Genomic DNA, 27474 nt, shown 5'->3' with positions numbered 1-27474 from the left:
AAATGAAACAATAATATGATCCGCTGAAAATGAACCATTAAGGGAAAATGGGGGGCTGACACACAATTATGCCTTTCTCTCAAATTTGAATATGTTACCTCATTAACTCTGCAACAAACAATGAGAATATATGGGTTTCGACGTTTACGGGAGAGAATGGCGTGAAAACTCTGAAAAGCTTGTTAGGATACACTTTACACCCCATCCGAGGCAGTAAACTGTCATTTAAAAGCATCACCATTGGGTAAGCTATACGGGCAGTTTATGGGCAGACTTCATTGACCGCAGTTGATAGCCAGATCGTGCGCTCCACATCACCCCCCACCCCCACCTCGACCCCCACTCATGGAAGGCCATTCAGCTGAAGACCAGGCCTTTCCGTCTGGGACAGCAGGACCTGTCGTGTTCTGTGGTAAGCCAGGGTGTTTCTGTACGTAAATACAGACCAAATGAGCTCATAGGATTAATTGCTTCTCCCTGAGGCAGCATGAAGCGGCACGGAACTGTAATGAGCTGCATGAATGGTTGTCTCTGGGAAGCCTGGGGTCTCAGTAGCATGGCTGGTAATGCTCATTAACATCACCGTAATGTATTCCCAGTTACAAAGTGGTGGTATTAGAGGCTCTTCTCCCATGCCTATTTGTTTTAGAGAAGACAGGCAAACCTTTTCCATTATATGACCCACATACATTTTCATAGTATCTTAATGGTAGCTTTGAGAAATGAGTCCATTGGATTGACCTTCCCTTTTCTGAATGGTGAATAAACATTGGCTGGCTAAAATTATTTCTTTAGGAGCCAAGCACCATGGGTACATAGCATCCTACTTCATTGTTTTATTTTTTTCACAAAAGTGACTATAGGTCTACACATCTCTGTGAAAATGTACCATATCATATTTAGTACATAAGAGACAGTACACAAAAATGTAATACAATGTATTGCAGCACATTGTTTTTTGTATTGGAGTGAATTTCAAATGTACCTACTCTCTAGAACACCATAGAAGATTTTTTTCCCTCTAGTGCATTGCATTTCATGACTAGTGCCTTTGCACAGTTAAACTTTTTTTAAACTGCGGAATGAAACCATTAAACTTTCAAAATATTTGCAGTACATATGTTAAAATGTCAATGTTGTCCTTAGTGTCCTTACTGGCAATTAGTTGTCCCTTAATGGCTGCTTGCAACTTGGTTGTGGTTTTTTACTTTTTATTAGTCTGTTATATTAAATATCTGCATTTGTAGCTCCCAAATGTATTACATATATTATGACAAGCCAAACAGGAAATATATAATGAAGTCTGGTACACTGTATATACACATCCTTTTTGATATATATATATATATATATATATATATATATATATATATACATTGAATCGTGATTATGTGATTATGTATTTATATATATACATTGTTTCTGAGATACAGTCCCCTCCAAAAGTATTGAAACAGCAAGGCCAATTCCTTTGTTTTTCCAATACACTGAATACATTTGGGGTTGAGATAAAAAGATGAACATGAGACAAGAGTTCAGAATTTCAGCTTTTATTTCCTGGTATTTACACCTAGATGTGTTAAACTACTTAGAACATAGCACCTTTGGTATCAGACCACCCAATTTTTAGTTGAGCAAAAGTATTGGAACAAAGAGTATTTAAGTAAATGAAAGCAAATAACACTTAATATTTGGTAGCATATCTCTTGCTTGCAACAACTGCATCAAGACTGCGACCCATTGACATCACCGAACTGTTGCATTCTTCTTTCGTGATGCTTTTTCTTTTTACTGCAGCCTCTTTCAGTTGTTCTTTGTTTCGGGGGGGTTTTCCCTTCAATCTCCTCTTCAGGAGGTGAAATGCATGCTCAATTGGGTTAAGGTCTGGTGATTGACTTGGCCAGTCTAAAACCTTCCACTTTTTCTCCCTAATGAAATCCTTTGTTGTGTTGGCAGTGTGTTTTGGGTCATTGTCTTGCTGCATGATGAAGTTCCTCCCAATTAGTTTGGATGCATTTCTCCGTAAGTTGGCAGACAGAATGTTTTAGTAGACTTCTGAATTCATCCTGCTGCTACCATCATGAGTTACATCATCAATAAAGATTAGTGAGCCCACTCCAGAAGCAGCCATGCAAGCCCAAGCCATGACACTTCCTCCACCGTGCTTCACAGATGAGCTTATATGTTTTGGATCATGAGCAGATCCCTTCTTTCTCTACACTTTGGCCTTTCCATCACTTTGGTAGAGGTTAATCTTGGTCTCATCAGTCCATAAAACTTTGTTTCAGAACTTTTGTGGCTCATCTCTGTACTTCTTTGCAAATTGATTCTTACTACTGATGAGTGGTTTGCATCTTGTGGTATAGCCTCTTATGCTGCTCTAAGTTCTTGACAGTGATTGAGATACCTTCACCCTGTCCTGTGGAATGTTGAGTCACGACTGATGTTTTGAGTTTCTTCAAGTTTCACATCTTCTGTCATCAACTGCTGTTGTTTTCCTTGGTCGACCTGTTCGATATCTGTTGCTCAGTACGCCAGCGGTTTCTTTCTTTTTCAGGACATTCCAGGTTGTCGTGCACGCTATCCCCAATGCTTGTGAAATGGCTCTGATGGATTTTCCCTCTTTTCTAAGCTTGCTTTTCTCCCAAAGACAGCTCTCTGGTCTTCATGTTAGTTTATCTTTTATAACACAAATGCAGTTTTCACAGGCAAAACCCAAGGCTAAAACCAAGAGTAGACATTCAGAACTATTTATTGTTTAACCAATCAATCTAACAGGACACATCTGGGCAACAAGAAACACCCGTCAGTCACATGTTCCAATACTTTTGCTCACCTAAAAATTGGGTTGTCTGATACAAAAGGTGATATGTTCTAAGTCGTTTAACAAATCTAGATAAAAATACCAGGAAATAAAAGATGAAATTCGGATCTGTCATCTCATGTACATCTTTTGACCTCAAACTCAATTGTCTTCAGTGTATAGCAAAAACAAAGGAATTGACCTTGCTGTTCCAATACTTTTGGAGGGGACTGCATATATACAGTGAAACTTGACATCTTGCATCATCATCTGTGTGACTTTTAGGGTAGGGTTATCTTTTTTTCTTCAACTACATGAGCCAATATTTAGTGGTATTCATACAGTAAAACTAATATACTGTACATATTTACTCATATCTATTATGGGATGTGACATTTAATTAAATATGTACTCTTAAAACACTATATGTGCCAAAGCGTCTCAGTTTCAAACCTAGCAGCCCCATGGCTTCAAAATTCTGTTGCAGTTGAGGACTTGACCAGGCTCATGTCCCATTTTTCACCGTAATTAAAAAAAACACCCATTCTTAAAACTAAAATGCTTTATACCACACTGTAGACAAGATCTTAGCGAAGATATACATGTAAAAATGTTGTTCAAACTACAGTAGGTTTAGTTGTCTAGCTATGTCAGAAAACATCTTTCTCAGCATAACTTGGACAAATCAGAATTGAACAATCGGGATGACATCAAGACAGGGGTTGTACAAAATTTGAAAAATATTTCATTTCACAAATATAAAATCCCTTCTGGGGTTATTTTAAATAAGGTAGTGAGTGCCTTTTTTTTGATGCCATATCGCTTCTGAAATGGCTGTAGAAGTCCCTCAGGATGCTGGCAGCAGTAACGTATTTAGGACACTTAAATATATGAACATATGAATAAAATAATAACCATCTATGACATTTCACAGTGAGTTTTTCTTGTGATAAAATGTGTAATAATGCCTTCAATGTGCTTAGATTTTTTTTTATAATGACCCCATTGATTTTGGTGAAGCATACAGGCACAAATGCTCGTAAATAATCAAATTAGCATCATCATTTCTGACTTCTATAGTAAAAATGTAACATGTAACACCATCATGCCAGTTAAAAATATGGAAACTCACTAGAGTGTAAAACTATGTACCCACTGGAACACAGTACAGTAAATCAACAAATATTTTGTGGGTAGTCCTGCAGTCGTATGGAATCCTGTTGGGTATTTCCTCATTTTCCTACCTACCTAAACTGAACTAGACAAATTAAATGACCAGGATTTAATCTAGCTCCAATATTTCTTGTCATTAACTTGGAGTGAAGTGTGTAAAGTAGGCTTGCTTCTTCAACAGTCACTGGCATAAAAAATATGTGAGAACTAAAAAACCATGGCACTTGTGCCACATCATGCGAGAAATCACATTGCAGTTAGTGTCAGTCTCAATGGCAGATGCTCAATCTCTGAAAGAGCTTCTGGAAAACTTAGTGGCATAGTCTTCCTGTAATCTGATAGTTGGTGGCAGAGTTCTGCCATTTGATATGGTTAGTTTATCATTTATTATAATCACCCCAAAAACTTTGTGCCCACATCTTCCCCTGACTTCTGCTTCACACTTTATTTTTCCAAATTACACACGCCTTATACTTATACATAATGACGCCCAGTGCATCGCACAGAAAAGTATATTCGACATGATGAAACTGCCAGCTGCTATGGCCTCCACACACTGGTATTAAGCTAAAATTACTGATTTGATAGCCATAGTGATACCAAACTGCTACCAGTGTGCTACAGAGAGAGTTTAACAGTTGAGCACTGACCATGAAAACAGGGCCTTGTGAACCAGCAGAGATTGGTTGGATTATAGGTTAGCTTGCTAAACAACGTTGCTGTCCAGCTAGCTATCAAGCTGTTTGGCATTATATTCAATAACCACTATAATTCTTTCTGCAAAGTAACTATCAAAAAAGCTAAGCAAAGAGGTTAAAACTTAATGTATGGATAGATGCTTTTAAAAATCTCAGGACTTCATGTTTACTCAAATGGTGTTTTCTCCCCTTCAACCTAGAACTGGTGGTAAAAAAACTATAGAGCTTTATCCTGGAGCTTAAACTAACCACAAATATTTATTGTTTGGATGACAGTAATCCAAACTAATTGCAGTGACCATTTTTTTAAATAAAAGGAGCTTTACCGGTGCTTTGCTATTGATTATTTCAGACTTGCTGCCTACCTATTCGGGAAGTAATGCCTTGATCCCAGCTCTGTTTTTTTCACTTTTTCCACTTGGATATAGGTGGCATGGAGTGGCTACTCTGTTATAAGTCTGTGAAAATGACCCTTAAATTCCCAGTAGTGTATGAAACTCTCAGGACCGTAAACTCAAGAAATGGGGTGGATTTCACATGTCTAAATGACAGAGTACTTATGACAGATAGCAGCTAGTTCCAGAGCAAAATAAGTTGCATGATGCATGACATAGATTTGTAGGTTTCTCCATTTTTCTTCCATTTGAACGCAGTGGTCTGAGTACAGGGGGCATGTAGTAAAGGCTCTCTTCAGAGAAACCATATTCAGTCTTGTCCATACAGAGCTGGTTTGGGTCAAAGCTTTTGTTATAGGACAGGACCAAACCCCTGATTCAACTAACAACTAATCATGGACTTCAATAAAATCCTTGATTTGTTTAATCAGATGTTTCAGCACACGGATGGGTGAAAAGCCTGTGTCTACCCCAGTGGACACCCCTGCTTAAAGGTGCAAACCTGTAATCTGTAGAATCCCCTAGATTTAGCCACAATGCCCACATCTGCAATTTCCCTGACTCTTGGCTCATTGCCTGCAGTCTGTGAAGCCCGCTCTTGAACACTTAAAGGTCTCTACTTGCAGGCAAAGTGTAACACAAGCCAAACCTAGAACAAATCTCTTTACATTGCTTCCTCAGAACTTATCCAAAACTAATTAAAAGTTGACATCTGTTATTTTGTGTCAAAAACACGTTGCTGGGTTGATGGCAGATGCACTGACTTACACATGTTTGCTTGTTAAGATTTATCGCACGGTGTCACATCTGTGAGAATGTAAATAGGATGCAATACCACGGAGAAGATGCCATTTCCAAAATGAAAATTGTTTTTTTTTTAGCCTGAAGCGAGCATGCAGGCTTTCAACAAACTAAGGGAGGGTGCCATGTTAAAGCTGAAGTGACATATGAAAAACATTCAAATTTGTAGTTAGGTCTTCAGACTCTAAAGGCTTACTCTATGCAAGCAGTATCTGACATTGCAAGCATGGCAAGTTATTGCTTTGCTTTTGTTCTGGACAAGAGAAGCAAATATATCACCCCCACACACTTCTGGATCCTCACCCATGACAGAGGCTCACTAGACACTTGACTGGTTCATAATGTTTCTGCACATAAACAGCTAGCACCTGGATAAAGCTGTGAAAAGCTCACAGCCCCATTAATGAACACACGAAGTGGGGAATTTTCCAGTGCACAAAGACATTTTGTAGGACTAATGGGAACATTTTTCATTAAAACATACAGGTGTGAGAATGAAGGAGTGGTACTTTAACAAGCAAAGTTAAAGAGATAGTCATTTATCCACTTTGTAGATACATTTTAGGACTGAGGTGTGCATTCAAAGATGAATGCCTTATTCAAAAAGGTACATCTCCACATGTAATGTGTAATATTCATAATTAAAGCATAAATTCCTTATATTGTTTGCCTTGAAATAGGTTGATAAAGTAGGATGCAACATCTTGAATAGGGTATTTGATTAGAGGTGGACTTCTGTTGCACAAACAAATGGTTTTTCTTTAATGTGAAATCGTTTATTTGTAAAGGCGTCACTTTAAATGATTGCTTCAGCTTTACATTGTTAACTTTGGTGCACACTGAGTTTAATCATACCCATTAACTGGAATTCATAGCCACTGATTATCACAAACATGAAAGAAGATTCAGTTCAGCACAAAACATATCATAAACCTTTTTTCAGCAGTAATAAAAAGTTATTAATGGTTCAGAATAAATATCAGTGGCATTAAGTAGTAAAATGAATTTAATTAAAGGATCCTGAATGCCACCATGGCTTAAGTATTTGGTCTGTAAAAATTATTGAATTAGTTTGTAACCAATAGTTCTTCCTTTCAGCAGTTTGGTCACTGTAGTTTCTTCAAACCTCTTGTGAAATGATCTACTGTAAACATTGAAATAACATTGGTACATTAACTGAGACAAATAATATAAACTAATTGCCACAAGTGAAGGTTCTAAGCATGTACATTCAAATGTGCCAATACTTTCCCTGTCTGTTCTTCTCAATAGTAACAGACAATACCCCAAGTTTAAACCAATATTAAATATACTGTATGCTTGCTTGGGGTCAAAAATCTTTTCTGCTCTCTGAAATTCAGAAATTCATGAGGTTATAGTTGACCATTTTTTATATTATAGTTACAGAATGTGATTTTTAAGCAACTTCCCTGAATGTGCACAGTCATATATGGTTCATTGTCCTGACTCTTAATTATTTTATGAATTGATTTTTAAAAATGTATTAAAACATGTTAATTAATTCAGAATAGATTTGTATGCAAATTGTAATGCAGTGATTTTGCAGTACACTGCCAGGAAAAAATGTTGATTAGAACACATTTTGCCGCAGTTAGTATATTTTAATACAAAAGGACTTAATTTAATTTTTTGTCAGGTGGATGACCTGCATTTGAGAATTAAGCAAAGGTAAGATAAAGACTTTAAAAGATTATTGAGGAACATTGTTCATGTAATAAGTGTATGCTTTCTCACTTCAAATTATGATAGTTAACACTGAACTTAATGTGGAATTTGAATTTAAACAAAGGTTATTCACCAGCAGATGTTCTGTTAATTTTAACTGGCTCAACATTTTTAAGTTTGGAAAAACAATATTTAGACTATAACCAAGAGAAAATGGTTGTGTGATAGTGATTTTGTGATTGTGCAACAAACACACACACACACACACACACTCGCACACACACATGCGCACAGACACAATCCCAGACACACCAAGCTGAGGCCAAGAAGGTCGAAACACTTTAGTAAGCAAGGGACACAAAGTATATTGAATTAGTGCTTCCATGCAGGTATGGTTCCTGCGTTAATTAGGCAGCAAAGTAACATCCCAGAATGTTCAGGGCCATGGACAAAATTGCTGCACTGGCCTGTTTACCCACAATGATGGTTAGCATGGCTAGAACTTTGGGACATGTTTGGCTGGAGTTTCAGTGATGATGACTGCTGAACTTGCAGACGTTTTAGGAGGAACTGTGTCTAAGGTGATACCGACATGGAACTCTGAGGGGAAAACAGAAATCTTTCATAAAATTTAAATCTATGGCCTAAGCAAGTAATTACATCAAGCATGGTCAATGAACTACATTTTCTCAACAAAACGGCTACGTGTATCTGAGGCACAGGGCACCAACAGGAAAGGGTTCTGCAGGGTTTGGAATGGAGTGTGGTGCATTTTCCTGGTATGTCTGGTATGGGATGGATGCATTCATCCACTTAGAAGGCAAGATCAATGCTAATTGCTAGTTTTGATTTTGTGTCACCTTCATCACATTTCAGCATTTCCTTCCTACCATGAATATGGCCTGTGGATGACAGTGCCGCTATGCACAGACCATTCTCAGTCCCAAGACCTGAACCCAATCAAACATTTTTGTGATGCTCAGGAACAAGAGTTTTCTGCCACCTTGTACACTGGTAGATTCAATGCCATGGCAGATTGTTCAATGGACAATTGTTCAAGTTGTTCTGTCTGAACACTGTGACCCAAGGCCCTATGAAGTTACTTGTTACCAAAAGGATTGGCATTGAATTCTATTAGTAATGAACAAAAAACACCAAGGGTATGCTTGAATCCTTCATATCAGCATTGAATCTTCAACCTTCTCATGTAAGTGCCGAGCGGCACTGTGATTTCCCTCTTTAGATATTGACTACTGTAACTCCACTCTACATGAGGCAGCACAGCTGGATGCATTCAGATAATTTGGCAACTACGATCTTATCGCTAATACCAAAGGAGTTCCTTATTAGATAGAAAAGGAGACAGGCTTTTTTTTATCCTACTGATTTCACATTAACGGAACTGAGCGTACACAAGCTCCAGGCATGAATATGGAACAGCTGGGGAAGTTTTCAGTTCATCTCCTGTCAATATCAGCCAACAAGCCTGTGGAGATATTCTATTATCTCTAACCCTTATCATTCCATCGGCCTGTTTCTGTTCGCCAGGCATGCAGCCATTGTGTGTTTTGAGACATGCTAACATTTTTGTCTTAGGTTCCAGGCTGTAACTGTGATCGCTGGTTCTCTGCAGCCTAAGTGCCCGACCAGCACAGTAAATCCAGAAACTTCAGATGTAGCTTTATTTACCATTGAGGAGCAGAATTTTTGTGAAAGGAGCTTTCTCTGGTTGTAATTGCTAGATAAGGGGAGTGAGACGGCAATTCAGGATTTGAACAATGTGAATTTCTCCAAAAGCTGTCAGCTATCTTTGTTCAATTTCTTTTGGAATGCCAAATGCAGAGAAAGAAGGTAATGTAGCATTCTGAAAAAAGAAAACATTATTCTGTCAAACGTTTACATGGCTTTTGGAGTTTTCGGCTCTCAAAATCCCATTAATTTGTGAAATATTTATTATTTAATTCTCTCTCTCTCTCTCTCTCTCTCCCTCCCTCCCTTTCCTCCTGTAGGATTATGCAGAGAAAGAGAAAGCTATAGCCAAGGCTCTGGAAGACCTGAAGGCTAATTTCTACTGTGAATTATGTGACAAACAGTACCACAAGCACCAGGAGTTTGACAACCACATAAATTCCTATGACCACGCTCACAAGCAGGTAAGTGCAGGAGCTCATCCCCGTAATTGACACAGCCGCAGGATTTACGCACGTCAGAAGAGGCGTGGGGACAGGCCGCTGCGGGGCGGAACAGCCAACTGACCTGCTGTTAATGTGCCACTAACATGCCAGGACTGCCAGCTTTGTGATTGAACAAGTCTCGTAAGTTTAATCACCCAAACACTCAGGAAACTCAAACTTTAGAAATGTCCAGCAACACAGCAGTAAAGTGCAACACAGCTAAAACCAAGAACTTCAAGATTACAACAAGGCTGTACTCATTTAGTCACTATCATACCTAGCTTCCATAGATAACGTGTGAGACCAATGTCCAATTAATAAATGCTATGCACAACAGGTCTGCCACCCAGTACCACTGGAAAAAATTCTGCTCTTTTCTTAGAAAACATTGCATAACTCAGTATTAAAGAACACTGAGTGAAATTCGGAAGGGTATGCAGACAACAGTCTTAACCAGGTTTGTTTTAACCATAACAGTGGTATGTATGACTCTGTGCTGTTACACAATTCTGTTATATCGGCAGGCACCAGTATGGGTTGAATACAAATATGTTATAATGCTATTTGAAAATATGTATCTGACAAAGGTATGCCTGTGTCTATTCAGAAAATATGTGTTTATGGACAGCATAAGTAAAGAAGGACTGCATATAAGTGGATTCAAGTATGAGGGCGGGAATCACAACATTAAATTGATTGTTAAATCACAGTGCTGTTGGAGGGAGAACCACACACCTTGGGACAAGAAGCTTGTTAAGTGGACCATAATCACCAATCACCTGTCTTGTATTTGACAGAGAAAGTTCCAGCAACAGGCAGGCTGACAGACAAGGCCTCCTTGCTTTTTAAGCATTTATAAGTATTGCGCATGTACCTTCTCATGACTCATAACTTACTATAGCACCAGTTCCAGGGCAGTATCATAAGTCTTCTCTTTTGGAACATCAAGTTGTCAAATCAAAATTCCTAGAAAAACTACAAAATTCATGTTTCAGAGATTAGGACTGACATGTCAGGCAGACGAGAAACGGTTCATGGATGAAGGGACTTGATTTAATTAAATTTTAAGAGCTAGCCCATAAAGCACACACTTTTCCAGCAGCATGAAATCTTCCAAATGTGATCAATCCTGCTGTCCTAGTGGGTTGATTGCGAAAAAAGAACATGACAGAATCTTGAGAGAATTCCTGGAAACCTAAAATCCCCCCATAGTGTAGATACTTTGGAGGCCAGGGAGCTGATGCTTTTAGAAGTTTTTCTGGTTAGACGAGATATCGCATGAGTTGTCATTGAATTGCTAACGTGACGCCGTAGATAATGTTTTAAACCACTGTAACCACATTCACATCGAAGTCACTAATGAATATATAATTAACTCAAACAATGCTGTCTCCTCAGAATGCGTTCTGGAGCGAAATAATAACATACTGGCAACATTTATTAACATAATTCTTTGATGTACTGCTCTCTCTCATTCGCGCTCGCATAATTATAATCTTGCTCAAATATCTCCCAAGTCACACCACACCCTCAAGTACGGCTAGCAAAAATGAGTGTAACTACTGTATTTAGTATGCTGGCAATTGGCGAATCCCAGACAGACAGTAACATGAAGCCCCCCCCCAACTCCAAGTGCCAATAGACATCGAACATTCAAGCAACTGATTTGTTCAGGTAAGAACGTTCCCTTTTGTAAAATCAATGCATGTACAGTAGTTGTACAGATTACAGATTGCCTATCTTAACAAGGGGGACAACTTTTTTGGGGGGACGAAGAATTCAACACTCAATGACAATTCAATGGATGCAGCACGAATTGCAATGCTTGAAACCCTTCAGTTGAGAACAAAATGGAATGGTAAATTATGGGCAATTGTTGACTCAAGAAATGTATAAAACAATGACTTACTGTAGATTCAATCAACAACTGGGGACTATGTAGAACAAGGGGGCTGTAATTCAGAATTCCTATACAATTCATAATTCATCTGATATGGATGTAAATACCCTCAAATTATAGCTGACAGTTTTCACTTTAATCTCTGATTCATTGTTACACTCAGTGGCCATTTTATTAGGTACATGGATATGGCCTGCTCCACCAAACAGCAAATCATGTGGCTATAACAGTACATATAAAGCATGCAGACATGGTGAAGAGGTTTAGTTGTTATGTGACCAAACATTAGAGTGGGCAAGGTGCATGATCTAAGCGACTTTAACTGTGAAATGATTGTTGGCACCAGACGTCTCAGAAACTGCCCTTCCAGCTGCCCTCCTGGGATTGTCACAGGCCACAGTCTAGACTTTACACAGAATGGTGTGTTAAACAAAAAAAACATCCAGTGAGCAGCAGTTCTGTAGGCAAAAATGCTTTGTTAATGAGAGAGGTCAGAGGACAATGGGCAGACTCATTCAAGCCAACAGATAACCCAGAAATGCTGAAATAAATGCTGTTTACAATATTGGAGTGCAGAAGGGCATCTCTGGACACAGCACATTGAACCTTTAAGCAGATGTACTACAGCAGCAAAAGACCATGCTGGGTTCCACTCCTGTCAGCTAAGAACAGGAAGACGAGGCTACAGTGGGCGAGTGATCACCAAAACATCTCAAGCTGGTTCCACAAACATGACAGTGCCTTTAGTTTACTCCATTGGGCTGCACAGTCCCCAGATCTCAATCCAATAGAGCGCCTTTGTGACAGGGTGGAAAGGGAGGTTTGTAGCATGGATGAGTGGCTGAAAATCTGCAGGAACTGCACGATTCTATTCCGCCTGGGCCAAAATCCCAAAGGAATGTTCCCAGCATTTTGTCAAATCTATGCCCCAGGAATTGGACTGTTCTTGTGGCAAAAGAGGGTAGAGTGTATTTAATAAAGTGGCCACTGAAGGTGTGTGTGTGTGTGTGCGTTACGCATAGTGATGATTATTATCAATAATTAAAATTTAGGAAGTATATCCACACAAAGCAAATTTATAGATGCTTATTTACAATGAAGGCAGTTTTAGAGTCTGTGTCCAGGGCAAATGCACTAGTCATTTGTGCTTCTGCCTGGCATAGATCATTTACTTAATGTTCTCGGAATATTCAACCCAGCTGTAGTGCAATTTCCAATTCTCTTTACTCTCTGTGATTTAAAATGTAATTATAAAATTCCTGTCAATACAGCAAGGTCATATATGTAGCTTTGCATCATAGATTGGCATTCCAAAGTATTTTGCAGATCACACCGTTGCTTTCTTGCTGCAGGGCAATTTCACGAGTGAAAATGTTTGCTCAGATGTGAGAAGGCACTTTGAGATTACATTTACATTGAGAAAAAAAGTTAAATGTGCAAAGAGATTAACAGCCAGTAGACTCAGACACCAGTGCTGTGTAGTTCCATCTCACCAACAGATTATTTTTGTTGTAATCTCCCTGCCAGCATCCATCCATTATTCGATCAGCCAAATTTCTACAAAATAAAAGCGAATTCCTCATAATTCTACATTTAACATCATGATATAAATATGAAGATGCATGTTTGGACAAAATGGATTTTATAAAACATTGCACTAAAAGAAATGATGTAATGGTCTAGTTTACTTTTCCTGACATTGCTTTCATTAACTGAACATTTACTTTGACACTTTACATTTTTTTACTGATCATCATTTATGAAGAGCCAAGTACTTCCTCATTACCCTGAGGAAGACAGTGGTATGGGGCTAACCACTGTAACCACCTACACATATACCTATCACACATACTGTATTAACCCAGCCGTAAGTTTACTAGGATCTGCTGTATGTCTACCGAACCTTACTGTCCCTAGCACATCACATGTGCTCATGGTGCTCCAGTGAAGGAGAGCTTGTCTTTGCTTGTTCTGAAAAGCCAGTGCACCAGTCAGCTTCTGCAGTCTGGCTACTTTCTGTTCGGAAATAAGTTGACAAATACTGCTGAGTGACACAGCTGGCTAAAGTTAGATTCGTAAATTATTCATCATGTCATGGCTGAGCGTGATTAATATTTCCTAAAGCCCTGCATTTGGGGGCAATCAAATCTACAAGAAAGCTCCTTACAGTACCTTTACAATCTAGCCATATACAATCTCCTGTCCATCCATTTGACATCAAAGACCTCACCATCGTGATTATTTTGTACATACACATACGAATCGTTTGTTGATGGATTTAAGAAATAGGTGAGTTATCCCTGATATGAGTACGAAGGCTGGAGCTTATTTTCTGTGCTTTTGGGGGTTTTTTCTGCCTGTGATACAGTATGTTTTGGACAGATTACTTGTAGAATTTAGGTTTTCATGTGGATAATCTTTTCCTGATTGCTTTTGAGAGGGACCATCCAGAGTTTTGTTGCTAGCTTGTGGGAATTGTAAGTAAAAAAATAGTCTCACTGCCTTAATGAATTAGTTCTTTAAGAACATCCATGTTTTATTTTACTTATGAGTCAGAACTGCACTCAGCAATTTGCAAAAATCAGTCCGTGTAATCTTTTCCTCATTTGTCTGGCCTGACCACCCTCACAACAGAAATACTGAAGTGTGTCTGAATTGGAGCTATTTTTGTCTCCAATAATAGAACAACATACATCCCTGTTCCTGCTTATTTACTGATACTGCATCACAGATGCTGGAAAAGACAGGGTATCGGTATAAATGCTGTGAGATTAATTCAAATACATGTCAATGCATGATTAGCTTCTCCAGTGTTTCCATTGCTTTACTAGAGTGCCTCGGAACCCTAAATCTGCTGCTATCGGTTTGAATCTCCATAAGATAAAAACACTTCTGCAGTGTTTTATTTCTTCGTGTTTTATTTCTTCTGGGAATACTTCACTATATCGTTAATCAAAACCCAAACAAAATTGTTTTTTTTTCCACATGTAAGGAGTCCACAGACGGGGTTTTATGAAGTGGGAAATGATTCAGAGAGAGTCAGCTGAACTATAGCTTTCATTTTTTAAATCATAGACAGGGGCTTCATGGGCGGCCATCTCCTCCAGGTCTGGGTTGATACGTGTCACAAATGAGGTCACTCAGCACATGATTGGTGCAGGCTCTCACCAGAGATATTTACATAGTTTGATATTATTGGGAGGCTTAATGTACTACACATTCTTTAATCTCTGTGTAATATGGCTGAATGTAGAAGGAGCGTGTGGGTGGTGTTATCTGCCCTTTTAACCCTCTCATCCCACCTCACTTGTCACATTAGAGAATACCTGAAACCATTTATTGCCTATTGCCCTTGTCAAATGGCTGGATCTCTCCTGGGTCTCAGCTGCTACAGCTGTGCCTCCACATACATTACCACCTGCCAAGTCTGCAAAAACGCAAGAACGGAGGCGCATTAAGAAGAAAGCCAGGAGGCTGAAGGCATGTCCCACATGCGGATCGTATTTGCGTAATGGCGAAGGGGCTCCTCGGAAACCTGTTCCGCACCTGACACCCGCAGGTGCGTGGCCCGTGGGGCCTCTTCCCGAAATGATGTGATGAAAACTGTCACCTCCGTCTGGGGGCGCTGGGAGCAGCGCGTCGCGGCGGGGGCCCACCTGGCAGCCAGACGAAAGCCGCCGCGGGCCGAGCGCGCCCGCGCCTCGGCAGAGAGCGCGCGGCGAAAATACTCCCGCGCGCCGAGAGAACAAATCAGCCTGTCGCACGAGAGGCCCTGGTTTTTAAAGATACCGAGCGGAAGGGTTCGCTGCAGGCTTGGCGGGCCGAGGCGGTCCTTTCCCATGTAAATTACATGAATTGCAACTATTGCGTCATTTCAGTGTGGACTGACAACTGTGGGTGCATGCAGAGCAGAGCAAGCAGAATCGGGTGTTTAATTTTCTAATAGCAGGGAAATAGGTCCTTGTGTAATAAATTTCAAATGTAGTATCTGTTAAGGATGTTGGTTCCTTTGCAAATTCTTCATTGTGAAACCATTGTGTTTAATTACAAATATAAAATTGTGGATTACGAAGCCTTATAAAAAAAGCCTTTTTTCCCCAAACTTTCTCGTTTGAGAGGTTGCACAAAATTGTTTTAATTGTTTGTATTCTAATTTTAAATTATTTTAAAGATATATTTACTAAGTAAAAAAAACGCCTGAGACATGCAGCAAGAGGAGTTTGTTTACTCCAAGTGTGAGCTCAAGCATCATGCCCCAGTGCTTTGCTTCACACCTGGAGTAAATTGCGTGATGACTTGGAAGTGGCTTGAAAGCTGCAAAAAAGTTTTTACTTGCGCATCCATTGTAAATTACCCTTTCTGTGGAGAAAGTCCTGTAATGTGAAAAGAAAGTGACATTCACAAACTGTCAAAATATACAGGAGACAAGAGAATATGGGAATGGTTTCCCTGTAGGTGTCAGACAGCAAATAGCTGTTGAGATAATTGCAGATTGCCTGCGACCGTTTCGCGTTGCTCACACATTTCCACAGAAGCGCTTTTTTTTTGGTCAAAGGCATAGAGGAATCTGGGACCTTGTTAAGGTGCACACCCAAGATGTTCACGTCCTCTCAGTTCCTGTTTGGGGTTTGATCAGCCAGATCTTTTATGAGCTTGTGTGCACTATAGAGTGTGCATTAGGAAGTTGTCTTTGCGTGCTCAGCTCTTTGAATTTTTCATAAATTTGAGACATGTGTTAGATCTATATCAGATGATGTCAGATCTAATCCCCCTCACACCCCACCATTGAACAAGGTCTCTTGTGTTTATTAACCTGCCTGTCCAGCAGATAAGTTAAAATCATGGTCTGACTGGTGGGGGCAGTGAGAAACAGGATAGATGTCTTGTTCTGAAGTAGATAATACTGAGTCCTAGTTCACACTAATTTTATTCCATCGGTTATTCCATTCTGCATTTTTCTGGGTTGTGGGTATAGCCCTTTTGTTTTTATTTTATATTATATTATATGTCATATAATGTTTTCATATAGTGTTTTCAAACTAAACCCTTAAATGACAAAAGGGTGTTTTTGTTTGAGCTAATGTTGTACTGACTGACAGCTAAACCAGGATTGAGTTGATTGTGTGATTCAGTAGCTATCCAACTACATTGAGTCAGAGGATGGTAGGTAAAATAGCAACTATACTATTGATGAAAGTCAATGAATACGGCTAAATTCTTCAGCCTTTTGCTATATCACAATCAAAACATAACTGTATCCATGGTCAAAAACAGCATTAAACCACTCATATTGTTTGCTTTGTTTGTGTTACCTGGACAACTGACTATAAAATGAACATCACCCTCATGGCCAATGAAAACGAATGAAAACTTCTGATGATGTTTTCATCATTTGCATTTTCTGTCAGTGCTGAAAGCACAGCAGACTTCTGCTTTAGTCAAAGCTCAAAAGCCATATTATGACTGACTGATGTGCAGACATTTCCGGATATATGTTCCGCTTGAGATTCCGAGAAAGCAGAATGAAATCTTGTCCTTGTATAATTGCTTTGTAATTTGTCAAAAATACCATTTGGCTGGGGAACACAGAGTCACAACTGAGGCTGTAAAGTCAGTTCTTTTTCAGGGTTCCCATTTCTGCATTTCATACTGCCAGCACTTCACAGCTCACCAACAAAAAAAGAAAAGAAATCATTTTTCTGGAGCACGGCAGCGAGGAAAAAAGAAAGGAAAGAGAGTTCACCTGAAATGGAGGGCACTGCATGTTGATGTACGTTCATGTGTTGAATCCTCCAGCTTTCTCGACACCAGCATCGTTAGTCTTCCCTTTAAAGAGGTATGGCGCACAGCTGGGAGCTCCTCTTCCCCTGCCTGGATGTTTGCTTTGTCGCCTGTCATAGCTCTTGTCGGGGGAAGGAAATGGCAATGTTCCTCGCTTCGCCTGCTCTCTGCACACCTAAATTGCTTTCTTTTTTTTTTGTTGTTTTACCTTTTTTGTTACCCTGACAAGGAGGAACCACATTGCATGAAGCATCAGTGGATACAAAAAAAGCAGTCACTGTATGAGATAAATAGTGTGACTTCACCTTTGCACGCGGTTTGGGTCAAATTGGCCCGTTTTAAACCTTTAGTAAAAGAAAAATTACCCTTTCTAAGAAACATAACCACTGACTAAACCAGTGTACATTTGGTTCTTGTTTGTTGTTCATCATCTGCATTTGCTTTATTTTGTGCTTTATTTTTGCCTATATGTTTTTTATATATTCTGTAATAAGCTAAAGATGAAAAATAATTGAGAATGTCAGTTCAGTATCAATAATCCACTGCATATAAACCTTGGTTTATTAAAATGTTTCATAGATAAAAATGATGTATCCCCCCCATGTCTTCATTACTGTGGATCTTTTATACAAATTGCGTTTTTATCACAAATTAATGACCCTTTCATTGTTAAATGTGATCTTGCAGAGGTAAAGGGCAACCATTAACCACATATATTGTTCATATTGTTTGGAAATGAGATAAAGATAATATATTGAGTATTTCTGCATAAACTGTATTTCTGCATTGCTTTAAAATTCCAATAACGGGTAACCGTGGGCACACGTGGGATAACGACCGAGGGGCCTTCACGGAGGGAAACTGTCCTCAGGTTTGCTTTGGGCAATTTACTACCTCCACGTCAGGCATTCAAAATGTGTAATGCTCAGCCCTGAGTTCATTATCCCGCTTATACAATGGCTTACCGACAAAAAGCATAATTGTAATGAAAGCATGTCTTTATCCAATTCTTTTGCAATGGAACGCTACTTAATTATTCCAGCAAATGGCCCAAATCTTATACCACTTAGCAACAAAGGTGTCTATCTAGTCCCTCTGTCAACCGGGTTAGTTAGCTAGCTAGCTTGCCATCATTCAATGTTAAATTCCAAGTGGGTTTCAGATCAAAATGGTCTCACGGAATAACTAGCTAGCCAACTATTAAATTATATTTATATCTGACGCTAAACTGTGAACATATTCAAGCTATAACTAGACTAGTGACTATAACTACAGTCATTCATGGCAGTAGCTGAATGGTCACTAACATTGTTGCAAGCATGATATTGTAACAGTTGGCTTGCTAGTACTTACAAATTTCCACTGTGTCAGTGGAATATTTAATCAAAATATACAACATGTTAAGATTTGCAACAACAAAATATCATCAGTGCCCATGTTTGTTTTATTGAGTGTGACCGTTGATACACATTAATGTAGAACGGTGATTAAACTTCTGCTACAGCTACTTCATAGCCTGACCTACTGTATATGGGAAAATAATGCACACCACCCATCCAATCAGAATTGAGTATTCAGCTAAGCCTTTGTATAAATGTTAATGTTTCTGTCCCAGGGTGAGTTTCACAGGTCCTAATAAATAAACACAAGGGTACAATGGTTAAATGTGATTTTCTTTTAACACTTTATGTTAAAGCATAAAGGGGTGGTGCATTTGACAAAATACAACTGACACTATTTATTAATGCAAATATTTGCTAATGAGGTTAAGGGATCTCTGTTAGAACAGATGTTGTGTATTAGTAATAACATTAATTTAATCAGCCTCATGCTTATTAGAAAGTATACCATATTAATTTATAGTGCATCATAAAAATGTATGTATTTTGAAGACCATGGTTTACCCATTTTCAGGTTTTCATAGGGCCTTGCTAACAGTTGTTAGAGCCAAGGTGCTTACACTCTAAATGTTTGTCTAATCTTGTAGATTGAGTGTCATGTTGAGTGTCATGGCATAAAAATATAACCTAACATGCACTTTATGATATGTGCATACACACGTCTACATACAGTGCAGTCTGTATTTGGGCTGTGACACAATTTTTGTTGTTTTGGCTCTGTACTTTAGCACAGTGGAGTTGAAATCAAACAATGAATATGAAGGTAAAGAGCAGACTTGAAATTTGGGGTATTTACATCCATATCAGGTCATTCGTGCTGCCCTTTTTTATACATTTGATACAGTTTTATTTGAGGACACAAAGGGTTCATACATACATACATGAATGAATGAAACCAGTGAAAAAAGAGATGTATGTATTCCTGATGACAGTAATTGCTTTGTATTTATGATCTCGTGTTAAGTGTTAAGGAAGGTATGAGGTATTTCGTAGACTGTGAATCAAGGCTGACGGCTCCTCCTTTTGTCCTTCCCTGCCTCTGCAGAGACTGAAGGAGCTGAAGCAGCGGGAGTTTGCACGGAACGTGGCGTCCAAGACCTGGAAAGATGAGAGGAAGCAGGAACGCGCTCTCCGCCGCCTCCACCAGCTGGCCGAGCAGAGGCAGCAGTCTGACTGGTAAGAGCACGTCTGCCCCCTCAAATTCACCGGGGCAGCAGGAGGTAAAAGGTTCTGCTGCCGTCGTACCTTAGCACAGGGGGTCTGTACACTGAGTGAATTCAATAACGTCACCGAACATTTGTTGAAGGGCCCTAAACAGTCGCTTTTGTTGCTTATTGTGTCGGGCTAGCTCAGGTCCTGACTTCCATTTTAGGAACCGAGGCCAATAGACCAATTAAATATCCAATTGTATGAATCAGTTAAAGGCAAAAGCAAAAGGATACACTGCCAAACAGCATAACGTCAATACCAGTAAGTCTGTAGACTCTCAAACATGTTGCTGTGAGTTCAAATCCCACACGAGCGCCAGGTCCTTTCCATAAGTGAAAAATGGGTCCGTCATGGTAAGCGCTCAATAAACTGGGTGGATGAAACTGAGAAGATCGCAGCACTTTCAGCTGGCCTAGATAAGGGCGCAGGTGGTAAATAAGCAATGAGAACACAGGCTCAACCCCCTACTACCTCTCTTCTGTGGATGCAGTGTGATCTCCTGTGTATGCAGGTTCACGGCAGGCCTTGATATTGTTACTTGCTTGCTGGCCTGACAGTGTTTTCTCAGAGCTCCCAGCCAGTAATTTTCATTTTTTAGTGGCCCGCTTTGCCAGTGGGAAAATAAAAGTCCAATTTGTTATTTTTTTACTGTGAAATGATATGACAGTATGACATTTCAGGAAAATGTATTCTTTGTGATTAAGCATGCAGAATACCACTCATTTGGTTGCAGTAGACACAACAGATTTTGTTTGCATCATCTCACTCAGTGGCGTTTGTGGTGAAACTCTATGGTGGCCTCCAAATTAGGAAATGATGCAAATTCCAAACAACACCAAACACAACAGAAACCTGCTGCAAGAACATAATAATATTACGTTCAAGGAACATAATATTCAAAGGAAATGTATAAAGGAAATGTGCAGTAATGCTTCAAAATGACACAAGTTAGACAATATAGTCAACCTTATCTATTTAGCTAATTTTATGAATCCATAATGTTATGTCTTGTAGTAATGCAGCTTCGCTAGCTAGCTAGCTACTTAGCTAGCTTCGGAGAAACACTAAAGTTAGCTAAGTAACTTCAATCTTAAATAACTCAATCTTACAATTATTAATATTACTTAACATCTGTAAATGTATGGTACTTCACTGGAATTACATTCAGTTTGCCTAGGAAGCTTGCTGATAGAATTCTCCCAGAAGTTACTGTGGTAAAGCCATATGGTAAGGCATGCTTGTTTGTTCAACTGCTGGTGTCAGTTTATTCTGTTGTAAGATGAAGTTGGGGCTGTTTTTAAAAGCTTTATAATTGAAAAAGTATAAATTGTATTGCAAAGATGCATTTAAATAGGCTAGGTGTGTGGAAATTAGATTTCCAAGTTTGGAGACTGCTTACAGTTGTAGCAAGAGTACAGAAATGTCTTTTTTGTGTCACAAGCTTGAACTACCATATTAACCATATTATCTGGGAAATTTGAACGTTTATTCTGAAAATCACAGAGAAAATGTGTTTTGCAGGTTAAATTTTCACTTTCGTACCTAGGTTTGTTTTTGGATAGATTCTTATGCTCACATGACTATAATATTAAACTTTGATAATTATGATCCTTAATCTGCCCTCTAAAAATGACATATTGCCTGATGTGTCAACTGTCCCTGACATGAGTACTGTAACATGTCATATTTGTAATAAATGTATTCCTTGTCCTTACACAATAATTGTGGATTTACTGTACATACATTTTTGAAAATTGGTTGATGGACAGACTTAAAAAGTATTTGTAAAAACATTTGATGTTTACCAGTGTTACAAATGTACACATGTCTCCCCTGTGCCTAAATGAAAATACTAAATTGGCAGCATCAAAACCTAGTGATTTGCAAATGGGCCAGTTGTTGCAGTGTGCGGGCCAGTAACTTCTAAAAACCACTTGCCCAGATGGCCAGTGGAAAATTGACCTGAATGTCAACCCCTGCATAGTGTCACCATAAATGAGTATAATTGAAAAACAACTGCTGAAAAAGACGGAAAGGTCATATGCTTCAGTTATTTTTGTTTTAAATGCAACAGATTTATACACATCCTGTTACTTGTGCACAAACAACTTTTATTTGGTCTTATGGTTTTAATATTGAAATACCATTCCAAATAATATTGTCTGGCTATACTCAGTATTATGACATATTGCACTTGGCTGGGCATGGCCAAGAATGCATGTTAATATGATAACTCACTGACAATGGCATCTTTTATAGTTGCTCTATATGCAGAGATTGATTACCTTTACTTTCTAGTTGATATGTTTTCTAAAATATAGTAATTGTACCCTTTCAATTGTACTACTGAGAAATGTTTATGGGTTATGGTTAGGGGTAATGCCTCGTAAATGGCATTACTTTTATTTTGTATGGATTGGTTGGTACTGTACAGTATCTAGATTAATTGTTTTTCTTTTCTTGAGCTTCACAATTCATAGTTTATATTATAATGGGAGCTAAACAGAAATAAAGCATTTGTCAGGAGAGCTGAAATCTTTTTAAAAACACACAGAGCATCTGTCTCTAATTCTTTTTATATAACACTTAATCATGGGGTTAAGCTTGAGGCAACACTCAAATGTAGGTATTAGAAGCAGATGTAAACACTTGTTGGATTTGAAAATTGGTTATGGTGTGTCAGATGAGACCTTGTACTTCTCTGAGTTCATATTTCCCTAAATATTTCATTCAGACATGCAGTGCTGATTCATTCAGGTAATCTGATTTCAGTTGATGATATTCTTTAATTTTGTTTCAACAGTGGTCCAGGAAGCGGTCCAAAGTTCAGAACCACAACAGTCTCAGCTAAAGCCCAGCATCAGGATAAGGTGGTGCCAGAGATGGACCATGGCGTCGAACATCGGCCCATTCCTGGGGGCGTCTCCAAAGACATGGCCTACAGGTGCCCACCGGAGCTGCCCACCCACCGAGAGCAGCCCCACAGCCGCAAGAGGCCCTCGCAGTCGGCCTGTGACTACAGCCACCAACGCGTAGGCGTGTCCTTCTGCTTCTCGAGGAAAGCCCAGCTGAAGCTGGAGTCCTCTGCCTCTGTCTTCAGTGATGGCATTGAGGAGGCCAGTGACAGGGAGGAGCTCCAGAGACAGAGGGCCAGACAGACGCTGGAGGCCCTCTGGTCCCGTACGCCCTCTCCAGGGGAGCTGGCAGCGGACAGCGGTGAAGATGAGGAGCACAAAGAGGCAGGAGTTGAGACCGAGCAGCAGGATGGGCAGAAAGGCACTGAATCCTGCCAGCACAACGGCAACACCGTATGTGGAGCAGCAGATGAACCAGGGCGTCCAGACATGGCTTCCCACAGCTCTCTTGATGACAAGTGCTTCGGTGACATGCCAAGAGAGTCCAACCACAGGCCTGGGCTAGAGGGAGAATCTAATGAGAGCAAGATGAGCTGCTTTTTTGCTCCAAAAGCCAGCATATCAACCACAAGTCAATCAGCTGAGGCAGATTTGGGCCAAGTCCAAAGACAGGAATCTATTTGGCTTCAGCGAGGCATAGAAACAATCAGCAGTTCAGAGAATGTGAGAATGGAGGAAGGGCGGTTCCCTCTACAGAAAGTCTATGACGTGGCAGATGGAAAGCAGGTCAGAAATCATGTTTCTTTCTTAAACGTCCTCAGCAAAGATGGAGAGACAATGTTGAAGTGGCCCACAGAACTCCTGGTGCACACAAAGTCCAAGCCCAGCATCTCATACAGCTGTAATCCTCTTTATTTCAATTTCAAACACTCCAGGAACAAACACAAATCGAACAAAAGCACACAAGCAGCAGGCCCAGATCACTCTACTGCGGATGATGATGTGAGGGAGGGTGAAGGCAGATGGTCAACCCATGTCCGTCAAGTACGAAATAAATTAGGTGCTCCAAAGCCAAAGAGAACCAAATGTCACAAAGCTAAGAAAACTCGAAATCTTCAGTCAAAACCTATTGGTGAGCTGGACACTAGTTGTATATACAACACAAAATCTGGGGGAGCACTTGAATGCACACACCCAAATGCACTTCAAAATAATAAATGTGCAAACTTGAAGAGGAACAGAATCGGCAAGAGAAAAAGGTCTTTAAAGGATAATGCCTCCAATTACAGTGATGTGGCAGAACGCAGTTTGAAGAGTGTTATTAGCCCACTTTACACTTTGCTGAGTAAAAAGAAAAGGCGAAAGTCCCTCATTCTGGTTGCGCCAAACCTTACTGAGGAGTTCTCTCCCTGTTCCTCCCCCTTGGCAGTGAAGGAAGACTATTTAGCTTATCACTGGGGTGCAAGGTATTCCAAAAGAGGACACAGTGCTACTTCCATCAGTGAGAAGTCCGGTTCCTGCAGTAGTTTCTCTGATCTGAATTCAGACAGTGAGGGGGCTTCCTACAGGTGTGAGAGGCACCCACCCTTCTCTGGGTCAAAATATAGGCCATTTCTGAGGAGAGACTCCGGATGCTCACAGACCCACGGGCATAAGCCCGGTCAGGGTGGGATATGTTCCAGTAGGAGGCCAATGGAGGAGGGGTCTGCTAGTGAACGAAAGGACACCAGTGCCGATGGAACCAAAAACCCCCCCAGGGCCTCAGAGTGGTCTAGTGTTGAGACAGAGGGCCTGCGCAGGTGGAGCCGGGATGGGAAACTGAGCAGGAAACAAGGACTCATTGGGCAGCACAGCACCAGCTCCTACAAGAGCAGCAGCAGCACCTTTGACATTAGCTACGAAGGGACCAGTGGCACTGCTAAAAGAGCCCACAGCCTCAGTCGGTCTCGGTCCAGGTCCAGGTCCCGGTCCAGGTCCAGGTACAGGCTCCATAGGTTCGGCATGGTGACCACAGACAATAGGCTTCACGAGACCGAGTCCCATTCTGTCTCCAGAGACAGGCTCTATTATTACAGACCCCCATCCATCACAGCTGCAAGGACAGTGAAGGGCATCAGAGATCAGACTGTCCTGCAGAGCATCAGCAAAAAGAGAGCAGGCACTCCTCCAAACATCAATGCCTCCCATCGACCCGAGGAGCGGTTTCCAGGTGACAAAAACTTTTCTGGGAGAAAAATCAACAGCAGTTTGTCTCTACCGCTGATAGGGAAGTTTCCCGCTGTCAGAAAAACCGCTAAGAAGGGAGAGAGTAGCAAGATTCAGAGTAACCTCTGCAATGGGCAAGGAGGTGTGACCAGCGGCACAGACAGTCTAGGGGGCACATGCTGCCCTGGACCCCACCCCCTGGCACCTGGAAACTCAGTCCTCCTCCCCCTGTCCTCACAGAGACTAAAAGAAAGACCTGAAGTCATGAGGACTGACAGGCATTTGCCACAACCCAGTGGAACAGGTGAACTCAGTCAGTTGCCTGAGGTGTTTTCATCTGAGGCAAACATCCTCTCCATTTATTCAGCAGAAAGTGAGAAAACAGACACTGCACACCATCGCCAGGGGCAAGAGTCCTGGAAGTCGGCATTTGACACCAGTATGGATTGCATAGAGGAGTCCGAAAGCCTGGCAGAGCGGGCACAGAAGTGCTTCTCCCCACCTCTGACAGAGCAGCCAATCACATTCACCCCAGAGGAGATTGACAAATATAGGCACCTGCAGCTTCAGGCCCGACAGCACATGCAGCAGCAGCTGCTCGTGAAGCAGGTGAAGATGATCCCAGAGACCCCACTTGAGGAGTCCAGCCTGAGCCCTGCCTCCCATCCAAACCCCAACCTTATGCCCACGTTGCAGCCCGTCCCCCTCCAGCAAGCAGGCCCAAGCCTCCAGCACGCACTCCTGCATCACAGGGCCCTCGCGGCCTTCGCCTCCTCCCTCCACCCACACTCTGCCCATCAGCGCTTGGCCCACCACCTCCACCCAATCCCCCAGCCCCACTTCACACCCATCTCAATCTCCCACATGGCATCGACAGCTGTCCTCCCTGCTCACCCTCCTGCCTTGCTGGCAGGCCACCCACTCCACTTTATCCCTGCCTCCGCCTTTCACCCTGCCCATCTGGCCCTTCACCCACTGCCTCCTGGCTCCCTACTCCCGACCTTGCTCGCTCCTGCCACTACCACCTCTACTCTGCACCTCCGCCCCCTCCTCCACCCACTTTTCCCTGGACAGGACTTGCAGCCCCACTCTGGCCCCAACAGTTAGGGGGGGGGGGGGTCTGTGTTCTCCTCATGAAATAGGCCCTGGGATGAACACTTCATTAGAGAAATGCATTGTCTGGCAATTGACTACCCCTCAAGAAAATTTTGACAGTTATGTGGTATCAATCGTTTTACTGAGCCAAAGCTTTTTTGTTGTTTATTTGTGTGTGTGTGTGTGTGTGTGTGTGTGTGTATGTATGCGTGTGTGTGTGTGTGTGTGTGTGTGTTTGAGCCAATTTGTAAAAACTTTGCAAATTGAGTGCAGCTGCAGGTGTTGGATCTTGAAATCCTCAGCTGGCTATGATGGTTACAAATTTACAGATTTATTTTGCCTCTACAAAACCAAGTGTATTATAAGGCATATAAATGTTTTATTTATCAATTTATATCGGTTTGTGAAGAAAAAAAAGGTTTTTAATCCACGCTGTATGTCAGACAACACTACAACAACCTTGACTACTGTTCACTTTTTTCGTTTACACAGTTTTAACATTTTGGTACCTCAAAGGTATGGAAAAAACTGCATTAATGCTATAGCTATGGTTCAGGAAACCATTTCTGAATTCTGAAGTTTGTAAGAAACAAATTACAAAACAAATAGGAAATATACTGACAGGGCACGGCAGAAATGACTTTCCCACAGTTAATTGGTGTCCTAAAAGTTAGTTAAAAGCCAAGAGCAAGTTGGATCATAAATGCAGCATGCAATTTTACTATTGTCCTGTTATCTGAATGTGACATGTTTGTACTGTAAGTTATAGGCTGAAGAAAGATGTATCATTTTATTAGACGGTATGTAAAAATTGCAACCTTTTGTAATGTAATGTAAAATACTGTTGAGCAGTCAGCAAGTCTAAATACTGATTTAAACACAGATATGCTGCTTTTTAGGGACTCCCACATAGGGGAATGTAGTAAAATGCAATAATATTTTTCAATATTTAAAGTACAAGACCTTGAATTGTATTTATGTACTGTACTTTGTAATATAAATAAAAATGGTGAGGTGCACAATACTGTAAATGACTCTGTATCATACCTTTTAAAGATACTTTTTGTTTACTGTTATTTTTTTTTGCAAACATTTGCCAGTGCAAAACATAATTGTCTGTACAATAATGTATTGTAATGGGGAAAGTATATTAAAGTGATTGTCATTTTGTTTTTTTTACAAAAATGACATGATTCCTAATGACTCTTTCTGATTTTGGATGTTAATTGTCGTAGTATTGTCTGAAACATATGGAAAATAGGGACGAATAAAGAAATCAGAGATGTAGAAGTACAGAGT

General features: G+C 40.5%; 1 protein-coding gene across 1 annotated transcript in view; it reads left to right on the top strand.

Annotated features, from left to right (window-relative positions):
* Nucleotides 1-27199, top strand: part of LOC135257072 (zinc finger protein 804B) — a 141574-nt gene extending 114375 nt beyond the window's left edge. Inside the window, exons 2-4 of the mRNA XM_064339498.1 lie at nucleotides 9566-9709; nucleotides 19857-19987; nucleotides 22824-27199. Of these exons, the coding sequence (XP_064195568.1) occupies nucleotides 9566-9709; nucleotides 19857-19987; nucleotides 22824-26187 (3639 nt within the window). The 3' untranslated portion in view covers nucleotides 26188-27199. The remainder of the gene's footprint in view (nucleotides 1-9565; nucleotides 9710-19856; nucleotides 19988-22823) is intronic.
* Nucleotides 27200-27474: the final 275 nt, after the last annotated feature.

The sequence above is a fragment of the Anguilla rostrata genome, chromosome 1 (genome assembly GCF_018555375.3).
Source record: "Anguilla rostrata isolate EN2019 chromosome 1, ASM1855537v3, whole genome shotgun sequence".
Lineage (NCBI taxonomy): Eukaryota > Metazoa > Chordata > Actinopteri > Anguilliformes > Anguillidae > Anguilla > Anguilla rostrata.
This window is presented reverse-complemented; position numbering and strand designations above follow the sequence as displayed.